Source organism: Xiphophorus maculatus, chromosome 21 (assembly GCF_002775205.1).
Source record: "Xiphophorus maculatus strain JP 163 A chromosome 21, X_maculatus-5.0-male, whole genome shotgun sequence".
Lineage (NCBI taxonomy): Eukaryota > Metazoa > Chordata > Actinopteri > Cyprinodontiformes > Poeciliidae > Xiphophorus > Xiphophorus maculatus.
The window spans coordinates 13,426,557-13,441,838 of record NC_036463.1 but is presented as its reverse complement, the minus strand read 5'-3'; the positions used below and the strand labels follow the sequence as shown (position 1 = coordinate 13,441,838).

At 39.4% G+C, this 15,282-nt stretch overlaps 1 protein-coding gene across 2 annotated transcripts in view; it reads right to left on the bottom strand.

The window, feature by feature from the left end:
- pola1 (DNA polymerase alpha 1, catalytic subunit) overlaps nt 1-15,282 on the bottom strand; it is a 56,052-nt gene that overhangs the window by 6,169 nt on the left and 34,601 nt on the right. For both annotated transcript variants that reach the window (XM_005809868.2, XM_023326614.1), the window contains exons 35-36: nt 12,576-12,692; nt 2,268-2,364 (exon numbers count right to left, since the gene is read on the bottom strand). In XM_005809868.2, coding sequence (XP_005809925.1) covers nt 2,268-2,364; nt 12,576-12,692 — 214 coding nt within the window. The remainder of the gene's footprint in view (nt 1-2,267; nt 2,365-12,575; nt 12,693-15,282) is intronic.

Below are 15,282 nucleotides of genomic sequence, written 5' to 3'. Positions count from 1 at the left end.
GGGATAACACCTTCAACCTATATTTTATAGCAGCGTGAAGGTGTGTATATGTGTAGCTTTTTTCACTTTGTGTTGGAAATGAATCATTTGGTTTGTGAGTGAGACCAGAGCACTGACTTGTGCAGCCAAAACACAAGTCATAAAAGCAACAGGTGAAGCTTATTTCTCAACATCAGGGATTTGTACTTTTGTTCTTTAACACCAGACGTTTTCAGGTTTTGCTTCTGGCTAGACAAAATGTTACAAGAGTATTATATTTATTTAACATGGTATGCTTTAAAGAAAATTGGTTACACCGCGACAAAAAGTATGCATTTCTGTTTTCTTTTTTTTTTGTCACATTTAAAATGTTTCAGATCAGCAAAACTTTCATTTATTAAGGAATAAAGCTTTCTAAGCCAACCTGGTTTATGTGTATTTACTGAGGTCACCTTTGTCTTTAACTAAACTTTGTTGGATGATTTGAAACATTTAACAAATGCAAGAACAGAAGACAGAAACTGTTTCTGTAATCAACCAAAGGTCACTCAGTCACTTTGACCTTTGATCATATTCAATATTTTCTGATTCAACCACCCCAAATAGTGATTATAGACAATATCGAACTTGTTTGTCCTGTCTTCTATGAAGACCTGTCCAGTATCTCACCTAATGGCTGCAGGAGACAGACACCAGCTCCCCTGCAACCTTAAGGTCAAACATGTATAACATGATGTGAGATTTTAACCTTTTATTAAATATTTATCTCCTCAATTCTTAAAAAATACCTAACTGCCACAAGAGATGAACCGATAAGCAAAGATTGGGTGGACAGTTCAGAGATGATCAGGTTTAACAGATCTGAAAGAGATCAGATTTCTGAATTTCTGGCTGCCATCAATCAGGTCTGGCACATCTTTCTAATAAAAAGCCATTTTTGATTTATTTCCTAGTGAAACTCTTATTAGGGACTTCGCTGTGGGACTTTTGTAAGATTGTTAATGTATGATGATACATGTTGTTAAACATTTAGTGTTTAACAAAAGCTCTGGCCTGTGAATGGTGAGTACATTTCATGCAATGTAGCCCCGAATATAAATGTACTGTATAGGAGTGAGTCTCCAGAAAAAGAGCAGGAAGTGCACACAAATCAACAGCACCACGTTGCACAAGAGAACCTAAAGAAAAGAGGAAAGTCAGGAATTGATTGGTGATGATTTCTTGCATCTGGGCCAAGACGGAAATAAAAGAAAGCAAAAATGGAGGCTATAATCATGTTAGTGCCCCCCCATTCCGCCTCCCCTTCTTCTACCCTGGCCCAATCCCTCTATTTCAGCTCCCTCCATTTTCTGAGTGGTCATCTGTTGATTACACGTTATATTTAAAGTCTGCTGTCTCGATCCTTTGCTGCCTCACTTTGGCCTGAGCTCGCACACTCGCGAGACTCCGGCATACATACATAAATAACATACATACATAAATATTTAATCAAATAAATAAATCACTCGGCCCGGCGGCCCTTTCTAATCAAGTGACATCAATCAGGGAGAACTGTGGGTAAAGAGGCCTTGCGGCCGACGCCTACTGAGTGCACCCGGATCGTTGGAGTAGCGTCTATTTGAGTCCAAGGGGGGAAATATACGCTCCATGTCCCATTACAGGAGAAGGGCTATCCTTTCGTCAGCGCGCCCATTACTCGCCCTATCATTTCCCCAAATCTAAAACCTGTTTTCAATCAACACAGCCAAACGAGTGCCTGTCCAAGAGAGGCAGAGAGAGAGAGAGAAAAAAGAGAGAGGGAGCACGGGAGAGAAAGGAGCAGAGATGGACAGTGAGGGTAGAGGGAGCGAGATGGAGGGCTCTTTCCTTCTTTCTTCCAGTGATTGGAGCGTTTTGCATTCTGTATGTGTGTGTGATTGAATCCGTCTCCTAAATTAGGGCTGTCGACTCGAGGAGCTGAATGTCCTTAACCCCCCCTCCCCATAACCAATGCCTGGGTGCCGCAACTTGCAAGTGTGTGTGTGCGTGTGTCACGTTGCTGGGGAATATTTTAAGTGCAGCCTGGGTAAAAGGTTTATGTTGAGACTTTGATTGCTAATGCTATGTTGTATGTGTGAGAAAGCATTGTTAGGTTATTAAAATTCAAAGTTTCTCAGCGGCTCTGCTAACTTGATTTCAGCTCCAAAGCCATTAAAGCCGAAGAGGCTGGGAGAGACGGTGCAAAAACAAACAGGTATTGTTTCACATTAACTACACAAACTGGAATCAGAATCAGCCGAGAGTCTTACTTTTCTGGACAGTGTTTGGAAGTTTGGCCATGGCGTAGTCCCAGTCGAAGATGTAGCTGAAGAAGCAAAGCTGGTTGTACAGGGCCTTCTCCGAATACTGCGAAGAGAGCAAAAGCAACGTTAAAGCAATCGAAATTGGTTAAGTAACATCTATGTCACCAGCACTACTCCAAAAGATTGACTGATCCCGTCACATTTAAGTTAGGCACATCCAATGTCACTGGAATGACTTTTCGCTCTTGGTAAAGGGCAGGCCTTCTGTAAAAGAACTGACTAACGTTTTTTTTTAATTGTTACATATTTAAATTCCCATAAATACATTGAAGATTTGTTTGTATTTTTATAAATGATTGTATTTCATAAACTCATGATCCACTGACGGATTGTACTATTGGGTTTTTGCCTCTTCCTGCACTTTTTTTCTTAATGTATTCTCTCTGTATTTTAATTCTGCAACATAAACTAAACATTTACATTTCCTCTCCCATGTTGCTGATTAATGCTGGGCTTTTCTCCACCTCCAGGGACGGACACTCAGGATATAAGATACAGTGAGCTTATTCAAACACTGACATGTAGCTGATACACACATTTCAAAACATATGTAGTTCTCAGGGCAGTGCAGCTGTCTCTCAAGGTCATATTAGCAGGGGAGAGTATATGTTATTTCATCAAGAGGTTCACAAGTTCACAGCATGCACAAGTGTGAACGCCAGCATTCACCCACCAGATGCAGGATTCATTTTACTGCAGTCTAACCGTTAATAAAACTCGTACATTACACACACAAAGAAAAGATACTGCTGAATGTTTCCAGGATCATCATCTAATTAATCCTTAAATGGAGATTAAAAGCAGAATCGATCATCTTTATTCGACAAACATTACTCTTTTTAATAATTCCTAATGATTGCAATGTATTTAAGTCTAAACAAAAGATCATCCAGGCATTTCAATAAAAATCTTGCTGTCCTGTTGTGGAACATCAAGTAATATTACAGGCGCATTCAAAAGCTCCGGTCCATCTTCTGAGTTAATTTCAAGTCATCAGGAAGCTTACGCACCAAAATCCAACAAATGTAGCAAAACCACCAGTAGCCTTAGGGGCATTGAATGTACTCACATGTGATCAACAGCAATGAAGAAGACCTTCCTGAACATTGCTGATGACAGCACAGACTCATAATGAGAACGTGCATCGTCATGGCTTTCATGACTGTTGCCAATCACAATCAAGAACAAAATATTTGTGTAGACGCAGTGAAATGATGGTACTATAACTACAAATTTTATACAGTCGGAATCTCAAGTTTTTCTTTTTTTCATTTTCAGCCACCAATCTTACAGCTCCTCTATCTGTGTGACAGGGAACCTGGGCTATAAAGTAGGGATTGAGTAGTGATTGAGTCTGATTGAGAAAAAGGTTGCAACAAATGCAATTTTTAGTAAGAGAAATTCAGAGAAACGTTAAAATTTGAAAGGACTGAGTTATTTATTACCACGGGTTCTGATCTTTTTCCCTACTGACAGTGTTGTGTGTTCCAGCCATACAAACATTTCAACTGCTGCAGCTATAATTCACATCACTAAAAGGTGTATGCCAACACTGACAGATGTGATCATCTATGATCTGATGACGTTGTCATCTATTCCATAAAGAGTTAGATGCTGGTAGCACAGCTAAGATGAAGGACCAAGTTTTGACTATTTGCCTCTCTTACCATCCTCCTTTTAAGAATGGCTAAAGCAACTGGGTTTAACATTCATGCCATATTTATACCAAAGGAAAACAGGAAGTCATAGATTAGAAAATTAATCACTAAGGTTGAAAAAGTAAAATATATGTTACAAAAATCTGTCAGCTCCAATTATTTTATAGGAATTATTACAAATGCATACAAATAAGTGTGAAAAACAATCTACTCGTATATAAAGGCATACTCAACTTATATAAACTCTTTATGCTCTTTAGGGCCTTAGTTTAACTTCATATTTATGGCAAAGTAAAAAAAAAAATTAATGTTATGCTTTATTGCATTTGATGATATCATCCACTCATTAACATGCGAAACACTGCGTACCTTTCATCCGTCGCTGTTGGGGGTACCTTCGTTCAACAGTCTAACAAAGCCACTGATGCTACCGTCCTCAGTTATTCTGCAATGATTGTCTCAATCTGTCACGCCTTCATGCATTAAACGTATAAATGATACTCATTTTCAAGGTACAAGCTGCAACTGATATTTTATTTGTAACAAATTGTAGATGAAGGACATCATTTAAATATGAATGCATGTTTGAAAAAAAAAAGTAATTTATAATTTTGTATAAACAGAATAAAGAGTCATGCCAAAATATGCTCCATACTCAATTTTCTTTTTTTTTTTTTTTTTAAGAACGATAGGTCCTAGTTAAAATCCTGATTAAGGATTTTAACCTGTTCTACAGTCTAACAAGCAGTAAATGGCTCTGTCTTGATTTCTGCCATTAAATGGAAAATCCAGAGATGCACACAGTCTTTGAAGCCGACTTCTCATCTCAGTCTTTGAAGTAAGTGAAAGATGTCAATTTTAAGTCTTCTCTCAGGAAGAACTTCTGCATCAAAGATTGTTGCAGTTAAAGCAACTGATCACTTTGGCATGGTGTGTTAACTGACTGAAAAAAAGTAGGAATTTTTAGATTCGATCTGAAAATCTGAGATGGTCAAAGGTAAATTTTTGGATAGAAATTACACCACTTTTAGTGACTATATAAAAGCCCTGAAATGAAAAAAAAAAACACATTACAACTTTAACATGTTTTATCAGACCCAGATATAATGCTTCATAATATAAATTTTGAAAACTAGTGTACTAATCTGGACAGAAAATTAATCTGGAAAGCTTTTTCACTTCTTTACTTAAAAATAATGGAGTGGTTTCTATGCTAAATGAAATAAATAAGGAAGCAATAATGCTTAGCATTTCAGAGAACACGATAAGCTCTTATGCTGCTACTTTGATAACAATTTCTTCTTAAAGCAAAATAATATATATATATATATATATATATATATATATATATATATATATATATATTGCTCAGACCCAAAATATTCAGATCCCTCAAACTTCACGCCTACTAATAAAACAGAGGTAGCTCACTAGCTTTCACCTAGCGAGTAACAAACATTATTCCAGGCTGTTAAAAGTGGATTTGAGATCATGACAGGACAAAAAAAAAAAAAAAAAATCTTGCAAAACAGAATAATAGACCTGGTAACAAGATTCCCACTCAAATGACTACACCTCCCTGCTAGCATCCCCCTTCCTCTGTGTGACACAGTAAAGCAAGAAAACAAATTTGCTTGCTTTGTTAATTTCCACTGCAATTAAGCGGAGCCACATGACAACCTGCCAAAGGGAGAGAGGGGGGGAAAGAGACTGAGAGGATGAGCTAGACAGAGCAGTGGGAGGGAAAAAGAGAAGAGTGGCGAAGGAGAGAGAGAAAGACATGAGAGACAGCAAAAACAGAGTGAAGAGGAGAGAGAGAGGAAGAAGAGAGGGGATCAGACCTGATACACCCTCCCTCATAATAGTTTGTTGTGATAAGCCATTGTGAGAGAGGCATGCGAACAGCCGAGGCTGTCAATTTGATTAGCCATTATACTGCATGTTTAATTGCAGTTATTGGCTCGTCATTTCCCAGCTACACTGCAGAGGGCACGCTAAGCCTCGACCCCACACTGCCGTCAGGTGTGCGCCGAGTGCTTCATTATTACCACCAGGAAGAATCCCCCGACAATTCCCGCGCGCAAAGCGAGTTTGAGCGTGCCCATTATACCTGCCAATCGGCAACGTGCGTAATTGTAATTTCAGTTTTTACTGCTGTGGCATAATCAAGTGGTGAGAGTATCTAATGCAGCTAAATGCAAACTATGCGATGTGTGTGTGAGCGAGGCCGAGTGTGTGCCTTTAATGGCTTTCTAGCGCTGCCCACATGGCACGCACAGCTGTTGACCGTTGATGCACTGCCTAGTCAACAACCAAACCATGCACATCCCATAATGGAGCCTCGGTTACGGTTGCCAAGGTTGAACGAGCTCAGTCGGCACAAGCGCCGCGCGCCACCTCTTTCTCTCAAAACATAAAACACACGCACGCACACACACACTACCGTCAGAACAATGTGCTGCTGATTGTGGGCGGGCCGGCCGCTGCATACTGATTGACTGACAGGTGTCAGAGAGGTGTGGCTTAAATGTAACAGGATTGTTATTGAATTTAGAGCCCCACAACCCCACCTCACTCTCCTCCACACACACACACACACCTACCTCGTCATTCAGCTCGGCGCTTTGTTCCCGCACTGACACCATTTCAATTTGCTCCACAAATCTGCAGCATTTTCAGCCTGACTGCCTAAGGAGCAAACCAGCTGTGAAATTGCCTCTCTCTCGGGAGTGTCGGAACCCCCCTAGCCCCCACCTCGTACCCCTTTGCTCCTTTGCCTCCAGCATCCCTGACTCACCACCCCTCGTCCCCCCCTCAAATACACATATACACATTCTTACCCCCTTGTAAGGACTCAAGAACCCAAAGATACAAATGTTTAAGAGAAGAAAACGTGACGAAAGGATGAATAGTATAAAGACAATGGCGAGGAACATAAAAAGGGCCGTAAAACATAAAAATAATCCAAAACTTTCAGAGCTTCAGGATAAAATAGCTCACACAATAAAACAACCACTCAAGTCATCCCCAGACAGAGAATAACACCTGCTTCTACTAGACATGGCCTGGTTACCAAAACTCAGCTATAGCAAGTATTTAAAAAGTTAGCCTTTAACATATACCAAAGAATCATGCCCCACCCCCCACTTGTTGCTGCGCACTGCCAGTCAGCTAGCTAAAAGAAGGCTAATACATTTTCCTACCAGCCTGGACAGAAAACACAGACCCTCGGAATAAATCTGGTTCCCAAAAAGAAAAAAAGCAAGGACAGACTGAAACTCATCACTATCACTGTTTAGAGTTAATAAAAGATGGCAAGTGGGTTTTCCTTTCTTAAGAACAAAAACAATTGCAGCTGTTTGGAAATCAGAATCACAACGTGGAAATTGAAGGGGTTCCACCGATCACTCTTTTTAGTTAGCAAGCCACCTGCAGAGTCCACCCAGCCAGATAAGCCGGCGAATTAACCAGCTGATGAATGCTCTTTAGGCTCCCAATGTTATTCTATAAACAGCAAAAACAACTCTGGAAAAGACTCGACACGTCAACCACTGGGTTTGTATGCTAGTATTTCTACAAGGGTGTATAATAGCAACACCAAGCTAGTATGCTGCTTTTACAAAGGAAAAACTGACATCTAATTAAAATTAAATATCTTAGTTTCAGAAGCTTTATGCTTATTTCTTTCATGAGACAATACTGTTCCTTTTATGTTAGAATACAACATCCATTGATTGAATATGCATCAGGTTGGTTTAAGTTATTTGGTTTAATTTCTAAACAAAATCCCATATTGGGAACCACTGCAAAGAGCAAGTTTTTTTTAGAAGCAACTATTACGATTTATGCTACAACTTTAAGCATAGGCTTAAATGGTAATGTTACATGCTAGCATAGCTAATTAGATCAGGTTATATATTTCCAAGCTTAATATATGTTAATACTGTCATATTGGCTAAGAATCTCATACATGGATTAACACACGACCTCTGAAGAACTTTTCTGCAACATGTTGTCGCTCTACTACACGAGATATGCGGTTAATGAAAAGGTAATAACTGACAATGTTTCTGCAAGCAGAGAAAACAAACTCACGCTCACAGCCAGGTTGAACCGCGTTCACCCCCCTCAAGTGTTCTGGGATTCAAGCACAAACGCGGCCTCTGGCTGCAAGCTTTTTCGTCGATACTCGTCTTCAGCGTTCCTGCAAACGTGCCCTCTAAAAATTCTAAAGCTGCAACATCTAAGCCCTCGCAGAACTGCAGCTGCAGGTTAAAAAAAAAATATAAATAAATAAAAAGAAAGAATGAAAAACGAGAGGGAGGGAGACGGAGAGAAACAAACATACATTTTCTCCCCCTCAGCTGTGAGGCCACGAGGCTTTAAAACTCTTGAGCTTTTCAGATGCGATGAGCATTATTGCCGGTTGTGGTAGTCACGCCGATCAGCTTCACAAGACACCATAATGAGTCAATATATGTAAATCTTTACTAGGCAAACACGGCGGGAAACAAAGGCATTTAACTGGTGCTCTCGCCCGCAAGCCTCAAACGATTCAGCACCGGTAATTTCTCCCCATTGAAAGGCATAATTGCCTGCTATTTGAAGATATTCATGCTCAATTTTTGAAATTAATTTCAATTGGGGGGAAATGTAGAAATGTCAGCTCCAGTGAAAGGGATTTGATTTCAATTATCCTCGCTCAAAGGACTGTGATTTCCAAATACACTTAAGCAAAATTATGACAAGAATTTTTGTTCGGCAAAATTCAGTGTTTAAAGAGCGATTAGGCGATAATGGGGCAGCTTTGAGCCGGCAGTGAATGCAGCCGTCTCCCTCTGAAAGGCACTCAATTATCTCTGATTGCTCCCGCTATAATGTATCAAATAGAGATACCTGCTATTGCCGTAATTTGTGTGAAAATTAACATGCTGCAATTTCCACTAGAGGGAAAAAGGGAGCTCTAATGGGCGCCTGAGCGTACATCAATAAAACGAGGGGAGAAAAAGAGGGAGAGGCAGCGAGGGCGGAGGAGAGAGAGAGAAAGAGAGAGAGGACGTGCCAAGAGAAAACAGAATGAGCGTAAGAGCTAAGGAGGGAGGGAAAGAAACGAAAAGAAAGGAGCAGAGGAAGAAAAGGGAAAAGAAAAGGAAAGTCGGGACAGATATTTAAGAATGGACGAGGGAAGAAAGGAATTAAGCTCAGAGGAGAGATGGAGCGAGTGAGCGAGAGAGGAAGAGAAAGAAATTTAATTTACTGAAAATATTACAAATTGCACCTGTGCATAACTCCCCCAAATTACCAACCAATCAAGGCAGAGTGCCTATTACTCTCCCATTACATGGAGATCAGATCACGCTCTGAATCTGTGTCCAAAGAGAGAGGGAGGGAGGGAGGAGGAAAAAAGGGACGAGGCAGAGCGAGAGAGATGAAGAGATGGAGGGAGGAAAGGGAAGAGACGGAACCCAAGGCGATGGATAATGTACCAGAGGAGGAATGCAGCGACATAGCTGGGATGTTTCTGAACTGAAACTTCCCAGAATGCTGATATTTACTCAATATCCTGACAGATTTCAATAAAGGCAGAGAGCAACAATCAGACGAAACATTCAAACAACTCCAAACTTCGATTAAAGAAATCACATGTCTGATTGGAAAATGGTGGCTTCTTCTTCTTCTTTCCTTTTGAGCAGTCTGACTACCGCCAGCTCAAACAGCCACTGAATGACCTCTCGAGTGCTTCGTATAATTAGCACCAATTAAATATGTAAGCTGCTGGGCTATTACTCTCCGTGCACCAGCTCAATTCAGACAACTGTGTTACCATATACTGAGCAGCCAATATTAGCCGAATATGAGCCATAATATAAATGTTTCCTGGAAAATATGCAACAGAGAGAGAGTTCAGTGGCAGTAATTAGGGTTTAAGCATTTGGTTTAAGGGCACTTCAGCAGGGCAGATGCTTGTTTTGCTGACTGGCTGATAGACTTTAAAAAGGAGCATTTAGTGTCCAGACATTAAAGGCTAAAAAAAGACAAATCAACTAATGAATATTCTGATTATTTAAAAGCTGTAGGTAGTAAGAGGAACCTTTAAATTACAGGGCTGAAAAATGGACTTCAGATGCAAACTGCAGCAGTTGTGTTTAGCAAACCCTCAGTTTTGTCTCTTGATTACCAAGTTTTAAAGGCAATCTGGAGTTTTTATACATTTATGAATGTAGACAATCTTATGTGTTAATAAAGTGGAAGTGATGGCAGGATAAACACTGAAATGGAGCTTTAAACAGATGACAACAACATCAGTCAAAGAGAATAAAATCAGAGACAGAAACAGGAAAATTAGGTTACTGATATGACAACTTAAATGTCAAATTGAAGTATTTGTGCTGATTACAGAAGCATTTTAAGAACAAACCAAATAATCTTTACTCAACTTCTGCATATTTATTCGTTCGTCTCATTATCGCATCTGTTTTTGTTTGTTTAAAAAGTTGTTGTTAAAAGTTTAAGAGTAATTTAGCACAGCGTGGTAGTGGGAACCTTCCAAATATATAACTACTGTTATTCAACACAGATGGAAAAACTAATGAATCAGATTGTGGAAGGGCTTAAATAAGTTAGTATGTCATAGCAAGAATTACAGTTGGCTGTCTTTAATAGCATTTATATCTATATCTGTAAAGATCAATTTCGAGTCTTGCCACAGATTCTCAATTGGGTTTGAGTGTCTGACTGAGTCATCCAGACATTGATACGCATTGATCTCAACTTTTCAATCATATCTCTGGCAGAAGGTTTAAGGTCCTTGTCCTACTTGAAAGTTAAATTTGGCCTCAGTACCAAATGTTTTGCAGCGTTCCTGTGCATGCTGGAAGTTTTACCCACTGCATTATGCTGCCACTGTTTTGTTTCCTAGTGCAGGTGGTGTTTTCATGGAGAAAGGCAGTCACACAGTATTTAGCATGTGGGCTAAAATGCCTAGTTTGTGTTAGCCCAAATAAATAAGTATTAATTAAAAAAAAAAAAAAACCATACATTGAAGCCTTTGGTTGTAATGTGGAAAAAAGAAGAAAACTTTCAAGGAGTACAAATACGTATACAAGGTGATGTAGGTGGTCTGACGAAGGATCAGTCCAGCAGTTTAGCATAAAATGAAGTAAAAGAGTTTTGGATGTTTTGCCGTGTTAGCAGCTTTACAATCATCAAAATGAATACATAACACTAATGAACAAATCTAGGTTATTCAGTAACTTGCATTAATTACTCCGTGTGAGAAGGTACCATGTCATTCTAATATATTGCTGGGTTTGTAAATACAAAAACAGTTGAATTAAATAAGAAAATAATGTTTGAATAATGTCTCATGATATAGTAAGATTTGTGTAAAACTGTCTATTTGTGGTTACACTTTCAGCAGCTTGGTGAATTCCCTAAACTGTGTGTTTGGGCATGTAAATTATCACCAAATAATATTAAGTAAATATTTTCTTCTTACTTTCAACACTATTTTATAACAGAAAGAGCATATACATGGGATATGACAAAAAACCCATCAAAATAAAAAAAGTTCAGACACGCGGTCCTTAACCGTTAGTTTTATATTTGCAAGGGCAAAATGTGTTAGCTTTAGTGTTTAACTATGTAATTGTTGAAATAAAACAATAAACTCCTCCACATTGGTAAGAGAAATAAACAAATCCAAACACAAACAGCTTTTCTTTTCAATGGTCAGTCAAATATATACATAAAGATATGTACCAAGGACTGAGGAGTTAAGAGAGAAGTCAAATAAAGGCAGGCAGCAAATTTTGGAAAGGAAAATGTTGCATGAGCAAGCAGAGAAAAGTTAAATGTTGTATTCAGCCTGCAGTTTAAAGTGCCACGGCCCTCCGGCACAGCAATGGCCGCCTAAGTGGCTACAGTGACAGCAGAAATTGGCCTTCTGGTTTACAACCTGTCGCCACATCGCCAGACAGAGCAAAGCAGCCGGAATAGGGGGGAGACACACAGGAGCAGAGCATATATATATATATAGATATATCGATATATATATATATATATATATATATATATATATATATATATAGATATATATAAAAGACCCTGAAAAGAGAGAGTTAAGAGAGGCGATGGTGGAAACAAGGAGAGTGAGAGTGGGACAGAGAAATGTCATGCTCAAATTGAAAGGAAGAGTGTTTTTCTCAAATCCAGTGGTCAAACTAACAAAGTGTTCATAGGAGCAGAGTCACACAGACAGGTGGTTTTAATGGCTGAACCACCAACCAGCTCTTAGACACACACACACACGTGATGCAAGACAAAAAGGATATTATGTCATGCATATGATGAAATGTGACACTAATAAGCAGAGATATCCAGCACATATGAGGAGATGTTAGACTGCAGCTCCATAGCACCATCATCTGGAAAAGATCTACAGAGCACAAAGAGTTCCCGGAGAGTGACATCGCCTGAGGAGCAAAGAGGCAGCTTTGTTGTGTTTTCGTGCGCGTTACCACTATACTAGAGTGCATTTATTCAGCACAGCAGGGAAGTGCAGACCTCCGGTGAGCGTAAAACTGAGGGGCATTACCTCAGCTCTGAGCGTAGCACGGGTGCAGGCTGGGCAGATGGGTCCGTGTCGGGAGAAGGCGATCGGCAGGCGCCTGGTTCTGTTCTGGCAGGCCTGGTCCTCGCACACCAACCAGCCCTGTGCGGCAAATTCAGATCAGATTAATTTCCATCCAGTAAAGGAATATTTTCAGGTAGATTTCTGAAAGGGCTCAGAAGTTAACATGGATTCAGTTAAGAAAATGTCTACACACACAGACGTTTTCATAACATAGTGGACATTAGGTCTCAACTTTTAACTGCTTGAACAGTAATCCAGTATAGCATTAGGTCACTTCGCTGCTTTTTTGGCACCTGAACTAAAATAAATCACCTCTGCTGCAAAATTTCCTGGACTTGTAAGCACTTGTAAATAAAGATTATACTATTCTACACTAAATGCTGATCTTTTGAAGAAGAAAAAGTCTGTTTTAGTGAAATATCCATCCATCCATTTTCTTACAGCCTTGTCCCTAGTGGGGTAGGGAGGTGCTGGTGCCTATCTCCAGCTAACGTTCCGGGCGAGAGGCGGAGTCACCCTGCACAGGTCGCCAGTCTGTCGCTTAGTGAAATATATTTAAAGAAAAAAAAACAATCATAGGTTCAGTTCAACTTAATTTCCAAGTTATCAAGACTGCAATAAAGAAGCTAAAAGCAGTTTTTAAATCTTATAGAAAGCATGTACATTCTGATACTAAGTCGAAACATTAATGTGTAAAATCAAATTGTGATGTGCGACATAAAGCATAAAATTTAAACTTAAATCGACTGAACAAAGTTTGTGCATAGCTGCGAAAGTGATACATGCACCCATTTCTTTTCTGTAATTTCTGAATGATTTTCAACATCTGGATATTTTTCTTAGTCCAACTTATTTGTCTACGTTAAAAAGAGTCCTGAGTATAAATGTTTAAGAAAAAAAACGTTCTTCTAACTGAAAAGATGTTTTTTTTTTTAAATAGATGTTCGAGCAGCAGCCAACTACTTGTTTATAAAACGTGTTTATGTAGCCATTTATTTGTTCGATAAATATGTTCTACAAAAAATTGATAAAACTTCTGTTGACTGGAGACACTTAAGGGGAAAAAAAAAGCAGTTTCTCATAATGAGGAAATTTTGCTGAAAATTGTTGCTTCCATTTAGCTGCTCTAATTCAGCACAACAATCTGACAACAAAAGTACTCTGGGGAAGAGAGAGAGAAAAAAATGGATAAATAATAAAAAAAAAAACAAGTGTGTCAGATGGGCAAAGAAAAGGGGAAGAAAACAGAGGTTCACGTCTGACTTGACGTCCCGCCTCGCTGTCTTCCTTTACGTTTCAGATTATTCAGCGCGTATGAGTGTCAACGTGCTGCTCAGTCACAGGCAGAGCAGCGGACAGCCAAAACGGCAGTAGTTAGGACCCCCTGGGGTGAGGTGGCGACCCTGGGCAGGTGCTGCGTTCTAACCCTCTCAATCTTCCCATACTTTTCCAGACTCCTCCTCCCCCTTCTCTGCTTCTTATGCCCTGTCATTACCACAGGGGTTTGAAAAGGGGGGAGCTGGTGGAGGGGGTTAATGCCCAACTAATGACAGAGCATAAGACCCACCGTCATCAACGCCTTTGCTCCTCTGCTGCATCCATCTTTCCTTCCTTCCTTCCTTCCTTCCATTCACTCAAAATAAACCGGAGCACCTGTCTCCCTGTCCACACCCCTTCACTCATAGGAGCTGCACTGGTTCTGAGATTGATTTTTAAGTCTTTGTCTGGTGTCTTGATCAGTTCTGAACAGGAGGAGTTGGAAAATAGTGATGAATGCATTTTTGTCTTCAAAGTTTATTCAACGTTCCATACAAACTTGAGTATCTTTTCATGAAAAAACCCCTCCACCAAAACAAACCAGCGCTGATACAAACACAATTTGATTTTTCTATATTTTTTATTATGTCAAACGGCACATTAGAACATATTTTCTTTTTCATAAAGTTGCAGGCAAAGTGTGCAACAACATTAAAACTTCTTGCTTGATATTTCTTGTCAAAGTTCTTTGCCTGTTTTCAACACAACTTTGGTAAAACACATTTATGCTACTAATATAGCATCCTGATATGGTGCTAGGTGATAAGGTGAGTTCTATAAGTTCACAACATTCTCTAATTAGAGCTGGGACTCTTATTTTGAAGGAGGGAAGGATGTAGTTCTCAAATGGCTCCATTGACAGATTCCTGTAAGGCCTGGTCAACAATACTCTGCTATAAGAACAAATTAAAAACCCTCCTCCGTCAAAGTGACGAACCCACATGAGATGCTAAGTTAGCTGCTAATAGCGCTACAGTTACTCTTTGGTGCTAATCTAAGAAGCTATTTCAGTTTTTTGAGATGCATTTGATCAGCTCTGGTTTTTAATCAAATTACTGTCTCAACCTAAAATTAGCACTGAACAAAGGTCCTTAAAAACAGTTTGAATCTCCATTTGTGAAAATATACAAAAAAAAACTTAACTAATTTCAGCTGCTTTTGTTGAATTGGACTCAATTATTCAAAACTGATTTTTCTTTGCTTTTCCAAGAGTATTACAAAAATGTAAACTCATCTAATTTTCCTAGACCCATTGTCACACATCCCATTATGTAACGGGAGTATAGTTATGTAATGTATTTCTAATGTATTTTTTGTGGACTGAACAGAAGCTGATTTACAAATCTTCACA